Raw genomic sequence first — 13,706 nt, forward strand, 5'->3', positions numbered from 1 at the left:
GTATATGTTTTTTATTTCATATTTAAAGCAGAAGTAAGCGGAATTTTTGTGTTAATATAAGTCTTAAATAGTTATATCTTCTGACGGCAATTACTTACATAGAGTGTTTGGTCTGAAACACGGGTCTGTCAGTCACTCTGCTCTGCTGTAAGCTGAGGAGAAAACTTTCCTTGTATCCTACAACCTTTATTCAATGAGGAGAGAGAACGGCATGAAGGGCTGTGTGTGCAGCCAAGGGATGCGCCTGAATGTGGTGACGTAGGGACGAGGACCAATAGATCCATGACGAGGGCGGGGACTGCTAACTCCATCGGCTGACAAGACGTTATGGTGCGTTCAAGGCAACCCGTAACTCGTGTTTTTCCGACCTGTGAAGTCGTACCAGTTTGATCTGGTACAAGTTCGCAGGTCGGAAGTTACAAGTGGCCGTTATAGTGACTTTCACAGGCAACAGGTCAGAAAAACACGAGTTACAGGTTGCCTGGAACACTACAAAGTCGTAAGTCGTGACTTGAAGCTGTAACTTACGGTTTCAAAAGCCTGCCTGGAACGCAGCATTAGCCAAAACGACCGGATCGCTTACTTCTGCTTTAACCAATAAACATTTCTGGAGACGGGTCCGGCTGATGTACCTTTGTCCTGTATGACTGTCATGTCCTGCTGCAAAATGTTGAGTGATAATTAGCCATGTGACCACAAATGGGGGAAAAGAAAACACACACTGCCTCAGTTTGATGGTTTGTTTTGTTTATGGTTGAGTTTTCCCTGAGATAAAAGTCACTGAACAGTCCGCTGCTGCTGCTGCTACTGCTGCTGTCCCCGACTCCCACTGTCCACTGGATGAAACCGTGTCCCTGCTCCTGGAGATGATCCACCACTGCAGCTGCTGTCCACTGGATGCTGCTCTCCTATTGTTGGGTCTGTTCTCCTTGACAAACCTGTTATTGACTTCTCGAAATCAATAGTCACAGCTCATTTTCCAATTGTTTTCTTAATTAGGTTTTGTCCATAAATATTTAAAAGCCCATAATCACACTTCCACAGAGCCAGAGGTCATGTCTTCACATCATGTTTTGTCCAAAATCTAAACATGAAGAGAAACTGGAACATGCACGTCTACTATATTTGTTTTAAAAATGACTCAATTAACTATTTATCAAAATAGCTCATAAATTATCTATCAATTAATCAATTGTGCTTATTCCATTGTCTGTTTGCTTAAGCAGGTAATTCAGACAGAAAACAACCAGCATTGTGGTATCACAGTACCTAAACACATCAAGCTGTGTTTTCATAATACATCAAATCCACATCCAGTGGACAACGGGCTTCGGTCACACACACTGTAAACTTTCTGTAGGATGTTGCTGCTGTTTGTCATTCTGAAGAGGAGAGTTTCTATTGGCCCACTGTGACCTCTGACCTGTGAGCCTGGTCCAGATTACACTGCAACAGTCAAGTTCATGCTTACAATTCTTTTTAAAAATCCTGGATGGGAGATTGAGAGAGTTTTCACAACACGGAGCTGCATCTTAAGGCCAGAAACAATGACTCAGCAATAAGCACAGAGCCGGGCGCCGATGCTAACAGTTAGCGACATGCGCTGCGCAAACACATCACACTGCAGATCACTTCCAGACGGATCATAAATAGAGAAAGGCCACTTCCTGTCCTCTATCTGAGAGCCAGCGTGTGGACTTGGTAGATCTCCTTAGGGAAGTCCTTCTGTTGCTCCTCGTGGACAATCTTCAGGCCCGCCTTGCCCACTAGACTGCGAACTATTTCCAGCTCTCGGCAGACGCTGCTGTCCACCTCGTCGGGCACCACGCCCTCGTACGACACATTGTCTTTGATGATGACCAGGCCGTTGGGGCGCAGGGCTTTCTGGCAGCGGCGCAGGAAGTCCACCAGGTGGTCGTCTGTCAGGTGGCCTGAGGGGAACGGGACAAAATGTTAGAACTACAACTTAGAACTTCAGACTACAGAGCACTGATCTTATCTACTCAACTACCGCCATAGCCGCGTTTCCACTGCAGGAGTTCCTGGTAAAGAACTTTACAGGAACCGTCCTCTCACTGAGCCGTCGTGTCTCCACTGCAGAGCAGGACCTCCAGACTCTTGAGGCAATGTGCAATGGTTTTGATCGCACAATCATTGTGCGTCAGTCTTTTTTTTACTGCTCTTGTAGTATAAATGTTTTTTAATAACAATGGGTTTTAAAATGCTGTTTCAATAGTCGCGTAATCGCACAATTGTCTATTTATTGCTGTTAATCTTCCCCCCAAATCACATTTGAATTTGTAATGCTTCTTATGTTAAATATTCAAATTTTTAATGGCTTTTTTTTTTTTTAGCTCATTATATACACCTATACCAGCTTATTATTACGTCCCACGTCCACTAAAGGGCTTTTTCAACGATGCTGGGTTTTTAAAATTTCGCTTATTTCGGGGCTTTCTCTTGTCGTTATCCCGCTTTGAGTCTGTCCAATCAGCACCCAGGAGTTTTTCGGGCCCGATTTGAATACCAACCCTGAGACAGGGACTCCTTTCGGCCCCGTAAAACTTCTGGGAGATAGAGATGAATCCTGCAGTGGAGACACGCACCAAGGGCCCCGGCCCTGTAAAATGACTCCAACTCTCCTGCAGTGGAAACGCCCCTCATGACTGAACAGGGACATCTGCTGGTTGCGGATCCTGTCAATGATGACAACCACTGCAGCGGACTCACCAATGACCCACTGGATCCAGATGACATCATAGCGTCCACTCTCTGGTACAAAGTCCTGCAGACCGTTGCAGAAGTAGTTCCCCACTCTCTTGCTGTCCTCGCCCAGGTAAGTCTTGGCTTTGTCCAGGAACTCCTGCGTCACGTCCACCAGGTCCACGGTCTTGAACAGAGGCAGCAGCAAACGCTTGGTTATCCTTCCGATGCCGGCCCCGCAGTCCAGAGCACAGGTCCCGCTTGTTTTCCCCTCTCCTTCCTTCAAACACAAAAACACATAAGAGATCAGTGGTGAGTAAAAACTACTTCTGTCTAAAAGAGGAAAGAAGGCTTTGATAAAAGCATTTGAATAGAAGTATTACTCTTACTCTAAATCAATAAAAATACCAAAGTGTGTGAAGGTTATAAAACAATAGACAAACAAATTATTATAACCTTTGAAAATAAGTAATGGTAGTTCAGTTCATTTGACCAACAAGGAACCAATCTAGACTGAGACTGTCTTGTGTGCAGGGACGGCATCAAGTTAAAGGAGCAGACCCTGAAGTTACTCATAGACATGGAGCAACTCAAAACCTAATAAGGGCCAATAATGTAATAACTGCCAATAACTCAATGATTTGGGCCATTTTAAATGTAATAAAACCAATAACACAATAACTTGCCAATAATGTAATAAAATGTGATAGTTAATGTATTAAGTTAATAATATAATTTGTAATAATTACATAGATAGATAGATAGATAGATAGATAGATAGATAGATAGATAGATAGATAGATAGATAGATAGATAGATAGATAGATAGATAGATTGGCTCAAACATTTTATTATGTTGGGTGACATTTAATGCTCAGTGTCGTAGCATAACAGTCATATGAAAAGCCATGTGAGCATATTTGGGCCCACTGAAGTGGTGGCCAGATTCATAACTCTGGTCTGATTTAAGGTGAAGTTGTGTGTCCTGTGAATCAAACCCGGCCTCCTTCTTGCTAACATGCTAACATGCTAACATCCAAAAGTAGTGAAAATGGTCATTAGTGAGTTACAGTGGAGACATGGACATATCTGATTAGATACACTCATGATTGGACTAAGAAGAGTTTCTTACACCGAGGAACTTCTGCAGGAAGGCCTTGGAGCCGTTGATGTCGATACTGGAGATGCTGCCGTAGCCTCCCAGCATGCCCTCCACTGTGGGGGGGACGTCCTTCCAGTAGCCCTCAGCGTTGGAGTAGAAGCTCGCTTCATCTCGTACTATTTCAGCCATCCTGTCGTGGTCCACAAGCAATACGGTTCAGTCACATTAAAGGGGACATATTATGGAAATATCACCTTTTGAAGGCTCTTTAACATATATCTGGGTGTTTGTTTTGCCTTCCGCCCCCCCCAAAAAAAAATTCAGGCTCCCTAGGTTGAAATCCATGTGGTTTTACGAGCTGTTCCCTCAGTTGTCTTCCAGTGATGTAACTAGTTTTAGAAATTGCATAACCCCACCCCTACCTGGTACCAGTAGAAGGGGCGGGGCAAGCAGTGGTTCATTTGCATTTAAAGGGACAGACACTGAAACCAGCCGTTCTGAACAGGGCTGTTTAGAGAGGATGAAAAGAGCTGTGATGTTTGATCCTTGGGGGATTTTGACCAAAGCATGTCACAGACATGTCTTTAAAGCAGAAGTAAGCGATCCGGTGGTTTTGGCTAACTTCCTGTCAGCAGATGGAGTTAGCAGTCCCCGCCCTCGTCCCTACGGCACCACATTCACGCGCATCCCTTGGCTGCACACACAGAGAGGACTGCCCTTTATGCCGTTCTCTCTCCTCATTGGATAAAGCTTGTAGGATACAGGAAATAAAATAAAAGTTTTCTCCTCGGCTTACAGCAGAGCAGAGTGACTGACAGACCCGTGTTTCAGACCAAACACTCAATAGGCGCGTTTCCACTGCAGGAACTTCGGGGTCATTTTATGGGGCCAGCCCCGTTGGTGCATGTTTCCACTGCAGGAACCTCCCCCACAGGGCCATTTACAGGAACTTTTATGGGGGCCAACGGAGTACCTACTCCAGGGTAGGTACTCCGTTCGGCCCTGAAAAGCTCCTGGGTGGGGCTCGAGGTTAACCCGGCGCTGATTGGCTAAAGCTAGAGCAGGCTCTGACGCCACCAGAAAGCACCAAAACAACCGGCATTTTTAAAAGGGGGAGCAGAAGGGGAGCATTAGCCTAGCAGACACCGCTGTAAACAACAAGAAAACAGCAGGAAGATGTACACAAATGGACCGACGACGAGGTGCAGACATTGATTGCAGTCTATGGCACCGAGGAGATTCAGAGGGGGTTCGAGTCATCGCGGCGAAATGAAAATATCAGCGCACTTCGACACACTGGGGATCCATCACGCCGCAAAACAATGCCGTGAAAAGTAAAAAAAAAAAAAAAACTCAAGCAGGATTACAATCAGCCGCCATGTGCACAAACACACAAACCAGAAACGCGGCTACCGCCTCAGCTCCTTCCATCCTTCTTAGATAGAAATGATTTTTGTTTGTGACCTGCCTGGGTGACGTCACGGTCGAAACTGTCGCCCAGCGATTAAGCGGCGATCGAAACTCATGACGTCGCCGCGGGGTCCTACTCTGCAGTGGAAACACGGCCACAGAGAGGGCCAAGTGAGAGGACGGTTCCTGTAGAAGTTCCTACCCCCTCCCTTTACCAGGAACTCCTGCAGTGGAAACACAGCTTATGTAAGTGATTGCCGTCGGAAGATAGAACTATTTAAGACTTATACTAACACAAATATTCAGCTTACTTCTGCTTTAAGACACCTGGTGGGAACTATTTTAATTTGTGGAAAAGGGGCATAACATGTCTCCTTTAATGTTCATGTTAATTTTACATTTTCACAGAGCCTAAAAGCACAAATCCCATCAGGACACACTCTGTCCTTAGAGCCTGTGATCAGACGAGACAGGATCCCCCAAAGAAAAAAAACTACAAACATCGAGACGATGAAAACACCAGATTGATTCCACTTCTCCTACTTCCACTTCTGTTGATCAGCTTTACTCAAAGTGTGACTTGTGAGTCTGCATCAGTTCTGATATATTTATCAGTGAATCAAAAAGGAACCGGCAGACTCTCACTTTCAGCTACAGTTGAGCTGAGGACAGTCTTCTGTCCAACAGGTGTTGAGCAGGATTTATCTCACACTACTGTGGTTTCACCAGACTCTCCTTCTTCTTGTCCATAAATAGATGGACCAGGTTCCTGTTGTCCAAAAAGCATCTTCAGGCTGATGAATCTCTCTTGGAGTAAAAAATATATATAGCAGCCTATTGCTTGGACTGAGATTTTTTAAAAACATGTCTTATTACAATATAAGAATCAATCCATATACAAAGATTTATGTTTGTCTTTTAAATTCACCTACTGACTGGCTACTCTTAGTAAACTACAGTGTAAGTCATTGAATTATTCCTATTGTTAGTCTATTATTAGTTGTATCAGCATTGTTGCATGTGAAGTGAGCTGCAGTCATCAGGGTGCATTCAGCTGTGAAGATTGTGCCTAAAAAAAGATGAACAGTCCAGGCCCACATGAGGTCTACCTCCTGCTCAGAATGTAAGACATGCGCACACACTAACACTCTCTCTCACACACACACACACACACACACACTGGCATCCAAACTGAGTGACAGTTCAGCTGTCAGTGCCCATTTCGTGTCCAGGGCAAAGGCTGTGACCAACATTACAGAGACAGGTCCAGTGAACCACACTCAAAACACATTATCTACCTTACTGGGGTGTGCATGCATATTAATAGCCACATTAAAACACATTTTAACATGTAGAAAAGAATAACAACATGTAGGTGTCCTGAAGGGAAGGCTAATGGTTACAATGACCATCCAAGGCCCACAGGAACTGTTAGACGTGATTTTTTAGAATAAAAAAATAGATCCTCATTGTAAAGTTCACTATAGCTGGCTCGTGACCATTGAATAAAATGTTTAATGAACAAGTAAATCATTGAAAGCTGGATACTATTAGCTAAATTGTGCACTACAGAGTTATAATACGTTTATTACCTGAAGGAAACCTAACACCTCATGTCCTTCCACGCTCTGAGGTTTAAATTAAGAAACTACTACTCAGACTTCCCATCAAACTGCTCATCACAGTGTGAAGTGATGCTAATACGGCCCTGCACGTGCAGCGGTAGACAGTAGTATCTCGTCAGTCTCCGCGAGCTCGGTCCCCGCGTGAACTCCGGTGACTCTTAACTTTATTAACTGGACTAGAGAAAGGAACACTGACCTGGTCTCGTGTCAGCACCGGCTCCGACACCCCCGCCTTCACCTCACACACACCCGGTCCCGGTGTCCGTGCTGCGGCTTCTACTTCACTCCGCCGACGCTCCTCATGGAGAACGTCATTTCCTTATTTGGTTCCTGAGAGAGGCGGACGGAGGCAGCAGCGCCCCTACCGGCGAATTAAATACACACACAATGATAGGAAAAACTTTCAACTGTTTAGACTTATTCTTACTAGGCTATATGTTGTTAATGGAAAAATAAATCCCCGTCAATAATCTGTTTTAAAAATGAACTAAACGAATATTTTAGTTCCTTAAATTTACTGGCAGATGGAAATGAAAAAAATAATGGTATGATGGAAATTGCAATACGATGTAATTTGTTTATTTGTGAAGAGTCCCAATAAGTACAATGCCTTCAACTTGTGTTATATCTTTTATTTTATTTATTTATTTTTCACACATTTAAAATAGCTATTTTCTTATTCAGTACTAAGCCTTGTAGATTTAATTTTCTATTTTTATTGTAAGAAAAGTAATGTCTTTGGAAAAAAAAGAATGCAACAGTTTCCTGTTTGAGAATGTATGTACATTTTGAACACAATAAAGTTTGAAAAAAAACAAACTTATTCTACTATAACAACATAATATTTTCAAAAAATATATATTCTGAATCAGCAATGGCATTGTACATCAACCCCTCTCAGGTCTGGAAGGAGTTGGCGGAGTGTCACCTTTCCCAGGACTGAGCCAGGCCTCTGCATCCCTGCAGGACAGGAGGCATCACCGAAGACAGGCAGAGACACAGAGCTGAGCTCCATCATCCTGTTAGCAGCTTCATACAGACCTCATATCATGATTAATCTGAAAAATCTGATTAATTTCAACGTTCAATTTACTGTCATTTGCATGCATACGCATGAAACAAAATTTGTGGTGTGGTGTTTGGTACTCTCGCCTCAGGGTTCAACCCTGTGTGGGTTCTCTCCTTCTTCCCACAGTCCAAAACATGCACACCAGGTTCACTGGCCATAAGTTGCCCTTAGTGTGTGAATGTGAGTGTGTTTTGTTGACCTGTCCAGGCGCTATGTTGGGACTGGCTCAAGCCCCCCTACTGTGACCCTACATGGATAAACGGTGTATGGGATACATGATACATATATGAGGTTTACAGTGAGACACTGAAGAGTCTGTCATTCTATTTTATGAAGGTACAACAGAGTCAGATGAGAAATACATTAAATCACTGAGAAAACGTCCTGATTACATAATAAAACATGTATGACAGGTGCTAATCTGTGAAAGATGACCACATCAAAGTAACTGAGAAACACTGTAAGACAATAATATCCAGAGGACAAAAGCTATTAAATGAAAACTTTCAGTTTTAATGTTTCCATTTAAGTCACGTTCTATTTACTTATCTGCAATATTGTATTGTATTTCACATAATAAAGCCTTAGGCTATACAGCCTAATATTTATGTTATTATTATGTAACAACACAGTAATGCTGGATTCTGTTGCCCTGTCTACACCATTGACTATTGGATTTTACTGGTCATGTCATCAAAACCTTATGAGGTTACACACAGAGCCACAAGCAGTAGACTTGAATTCACATCATTCCCTCCTCAGAGATGAGCCAGGTTTACTTACACAATAAAACATATTTTCAAACAGGTCTTATCTGTCTTCAGTGGAGATTCCATCTTTAAATTGAATCTTAATATGTGTAATCATCCATATCCTCTTTGTTTGTCATAATTATAAAAAGGTGAAGTTGCCTGAGTGGCGCTGCAGTGCACTAACTATTCCACAGGAGGGCAGTGCAGTGCAGCAATAAGAAAGAACAACTTCAACTCACCACATTGTAGACTAACTATCATGACTCGTCCACATGTGCATTCTTCATAAAGGCCAATGCTTTATACTTACCACTTATTCACATTTTATTTGTCGTAAGTAGCGTCAATTTATTCCACGTGGAGATCATCAGTCCTGATGAAGTATAAACAACAAAGAGTATGAATTTTAAGGGGAACATAATAGAACAAGGGAGCATTACAGAACAGTGATGAGCATGATGACTTGTTCCTCCTATGACAACAGATGGCAGATACTCACCACTGTGTTTAAACCCAGTGATCTGATTGGCCCCTGTCAGATTTCCTCTGACTCTTCCACCTTCATCCACTATAGGCTAATGACTGGCAGAACAGATATTTCTGCTGCTAATCCATAAAATCAACATCATTTGCTTCGTCTGTGAGTTTTCATCATTTGTACACACAGACACACACTCACACACACAGACAGACACACAGTCATTACGCCTCAGAGAACAGGTAGGTTTTGAGTTTGCTCCTGAATATTTAAATGCTTGTGAAAGACATCAGCTCAGCCTCCAGCTTGTTCCAGAGAGCAGCACCACAGAGACTGAGGACACCTTCACCACACATGGATCTAATCCTGGGTACAGTTAGAAGATCCCTGCCTGACGAGCTCCAAAATATCACCAAGATATGTCACACTGCTCTGTGTGGGTCTGTCTGTCTATTCTGGGATGGTCCAGTTTTAATTTTACCCTGGATCTATGTAAGACTGTTTCACAAAGATAAGGACCAGGGAATCAACATATCCAAAAAACTAAACTAAACAATTTCAGTATTTGAATATCAAGATTTCTTTTATGTTGATTAATTGTGCAGTCTTAATAAAAAACAGATCCATTTTTAAGCCAAATGCATTAGACACCTCACCCCAGGCTAATTCAGACCGAAAACCAATGTTGCCATGGTAACAATCAATGACACCTGTGCTGACCAGTAGCAACCAACAACCAAAGAAACAACAGGAAAACATGGTTCCTAATTTGTGGTTTGCAAACAGTGAGCTCAGAGAAGATTGGGAACCCATGACCAGCCCTCCTCAGTCTCTCATCTGATTGGTTAACATGATACTTTTTGAGCCTAAACCAATATCAGTCCTCATCATTATGTCATGCATGCCATGTCACTGATTATGAACACTCAAAAGGTGGTAATTCATAGTAAAGATGGTGCATACAGGAAACTGAAACACAGGCACAGCAGCAAAAAATGAAATTGTACCATATATCTGCCACATTTATAAATGCACAAGGTGTAACTTGGTTTCCTATTTTTAAAATTTATTTTTGCCAGATATAACTTGTCTAACTTGTGGAGAAATATTTGGGATTTGGTCATTTATTTCATGTGAGAGCTCTGTGTAAGGGGCAGCCCTGGTCCTCAGTGGAGTCAGTGTGATTCTGGTTACACAGCAGGTAACATGTTGGGAATTTTAATTTATAGACGTTATATGTATTTTAACTTTTGTGTGTAGAGGACATTTATTTTTATTCAGGACTTTTATTTTCATGATTAGTTTAATAATTTGCACGCTGCAAGCCCAATAAATAAATCACACTTCAGTCTTCAGTCTGTGTTTTTCCTCCATGGAGACAGAAACCTGCAACACTCAAAACTGTACTTCCTGTAGTTAGAGTGCCAGCCACCTCTGATACAACACTTAATATGCTGTAAGTGCACATGGATTCTAATATTGTATAATTACTTAGTTAATTAATAAGTTGATCACGTGACAGTTTGGTTGGGATGGGATCAGACTAAGACCAGGTGGTGCATGACTGTGACTGTGACTGTGAGTGTGACATACTATACATCACTCCACTCAGTGCCTTCAGTCACCAGTAAGGGGAGCTTTAGTGCAAAGACTGATACATTTAGGTCATGTAGAGAATTTGTTCATTCTGCTCATTCCTGTACTGAACACACACACACACACACACACACACACACACACACACACACACACACACACACACACACACACACACACACACACACACACACACACACACACACACACAGGCCTATATGTTCAGTAGCCTATAAAGACTTATTGTGAGGACTCAGAGACACCCCGAACATGAGAATGACACATAAACAGAAAAGACACACTATGTATATTAATAGAGGAGATAAAGGTTATTATACAACAGGTACTTTCAACCAAGTAATCTGATTGGATGAAAGGCATTCCATGTGCTGATATCATGGAGGTAATAAGAACTGGATATGGCGCCAGTTCATCCCAGTGGCCACTTACAGTACTGCAACAAAAAAAGGCATCAGAAAGTTATTCATCTTTGATCGGTAAATTCAGTTGTGCAGAAGTTTGTAAGAAAAGCCAACAAATGAGGCAAAGTTATTGTTTTAACACATCAAAGTTCTGATTTTGTAATATTGATCAGAATCAGAATCAGAAAACCTTTATTGTCCCCTGCACATATAAAAGAAACATAAAAACACAGTTTAGCATAACATAAAACAAACAACAAATAGATACAGAATGACACAAGTAAAAACAGAATAAAAAACTTAAAAGAACATTAAAAGATTTCATAGTGAATTATTGATGATGTTGATGGCGGATGCGATGAATGATTTTTTCCCTCTAAGCTTGTCCTTGCTAAAGGGACCCTGGCCTGTAGCGACAGTTATTGGTCACTTTTCCTAGTTGTTGAACCAAAGCTAGGCTAACTGCTTTCCAGTTAGTAAATCATTGACTGGATCCACTGATGTCATAGTGTTGATTTTCCATAATTAACCCTGTGACACTGTCTTTCAGTGTATCTTAATTCCTAAGTCATTTGCCTTATATGTGATAGTTTCTGTGATGTGTATCATCAGTGCGTCATCATAACGATCACCAGCCTGTCACCGTTCATCATTCATCTATTTGATGTCTTCAACTGTCCCATTAAAAGGCTGACTTCACCTCAGCCGGGTCAGTGGTGGTCTGAGGTGGTTCAACCTGCTCACCTTCTCCCATCCAAGGAACCATCCTGGACGTCCTCCTCCTCATCATCATCTCTCTTCCGCTCCACTTTGTCATAGTGTTCAGTGTACAGTATTCTAAATGATCAGTTGCATTAATTATCATGTAAATTAAATCTTTCTGAAAGAGAATCTAATATGATCTTTTCCAAATCAAACATCAGGGACATTAATTCATATATTTAATGGAAATGCCTGTAGCAGCTGCATTTGTGGACATTGAAATTCTGCAGCATTGAGGAACAATTATAAATATGTTCAAAAGAGTCACAATATCTGGCTTGAAATAACAGTTTTTTTGTTTTTTTGGAAAGCCTGGTGATGATGCAAGTACAAATCATCAAATAAGAAGGAAGATGAGTTTTATTGAATTTGATTAAATTGCATTATTGAAGGCAGATGAATTTTACTTTTCTACCAAATATAGAGCAAAACTGAAAAGCCTCGGTGCATCATAGTCGGATAATTAAAAATAATCCATGGACAAAATATCATTGATAAAAATGACCTAAATAAAAGACAGACTTTATTTGAAATGTTTCACTATAAATAAGTTGTTCTTCCTGACAGGTTGGAGAGAAAGGGAGAGGATAGTGGTGAACTGAACTGGTCGGCCATAAATCCAGTCCTGACCGTAGCAGAGACCTGTGGAGAACAGTGGGAAAAAGACAGACGCCTAAATAACAACACAACAGAAAGAAAAAAGAAAAAAAGTAGACTTTATATACCAAGGTGAGAAAGTAAAGCTGTGGTTTGTTGTGCTGTGGGACCTACAGTTCTGGATCAGACACACCATCACAATGTCAAAGCAGTTGTTCCACTATTCTCTCTGCCTATGGAGTTCAGTTTAAAACTGTTATTCTTTTATGTGTTTGAAATAGACATATAATATTGTTATATCTTCCGACAGTATGAATCATTTGCTAAATGTATAGATTGAAATTAGTTTTTACGTGTTCAAGCGAAGGCAATTGGACTTCTGTTCAGTTTTCACCTCTCATAAGAAAGGCTTCATAAGTTCTATAAGTGGTTGAAGAATCCCAAGTATTGAACCTAAGTGGGCTGAACGCCTTGGAGTTGGTCTGGAGAGTTACCTCACCCGTCAGTGAGTTGTTATGATGAAAGCTTTAGATATTTGAAATTCATTTTAAAGGTAGAGTCAGTGGGTTTATCCATTGCACTTTGGAAAACACAACATTCAATTTGGTCATTTTCTACGTCCTCCAAGACAGCGACTGGACACCATCAAGCCAGAGGAAATTGTGGATATACACGCAAAGAAAAGGAAAAACAGTCTGAGTGAAGCGCTGGGGCTGACGGCGGCGAGTCACCGAGGCTCCCATTGCCAGCGACGGCCGGGTATCTGGGTCCAACACTCCAGGGAGAATCTACAGACTGTTTTTCCTTTCAAGTCTACATTTTCTTTTTTAGGAAAATCCTACAGACTCTACGTTTAAACCTTTTAATTGGAAAACATTAACATGTATAAATGTTGCACTATTCTCAGTCATTTGCATCTTGATGACACAAATTCATGATAATCATATACATTTTTTATAAAAGATTTCACTACACATTCTAAAGAATTACTAATATTGATTCTACAGAAATAATTTGCACACGCCACACACAGTTATTCATTTCAGGTTTGCCTAAATATATCAAGTCAACATATATTTTTCATTTTATTTTATTTTATTATTTTTAGTTAGGGAACCCTGAATAACGGAACTGAACTGAATATATTCGTATGTCATTTGACTGACATACTAGTTTTAGTGATTCCAATC

The 13,706-nt window shown here is 41.3% G+C and overlaps 1 protein-coding gene across 1 annotated transcript; it reads right to left on the reverse strand.

Moving 5' to 3' along the window:
- Positions 1 to 746: 746 nt before the first annotated feature.
- ntmt1 (N-terminal Xaa-Pro-Lys N-methyltransferase 1) lies at positions 747 to 7,141 on the reverse strand. Its single transcript, XM_083984203.1, has 4 exons — positions 7,037 to 7,141; positions 3,836 to 3,995; positions 2,731 to 2,983; positions 747 to 1,931 (listed from the first exon to the last, which is right to left on the reverse strand). Exons 2-4 carry the CDS (start codon positions 3,992 to 3,994, stop codon positions 1,675 to 1,677), a joined length of 669 nt encoding a protein of 222 aa, XP_083840329.1. The 5' UTR covers position 3,995; positions 7,037 to 7,141; the 3' UTR covers positions 747 to 1,674.
- Positions 7,142 to 13,706: the final 6,565 nt, after the last annotated feature.

This window comes from Trachurus trachurus (genome assembly GCF_905171665.1).
Source record: "Trachurus trachurus genome assembly, chromosome: 12".
NCBI classification, from domain to species: Eukaryota; Metazoa; Chordata; class Actinopteri; order Carangiformes; family Carangidae; genus Trachurus; species Trachurus trachurus.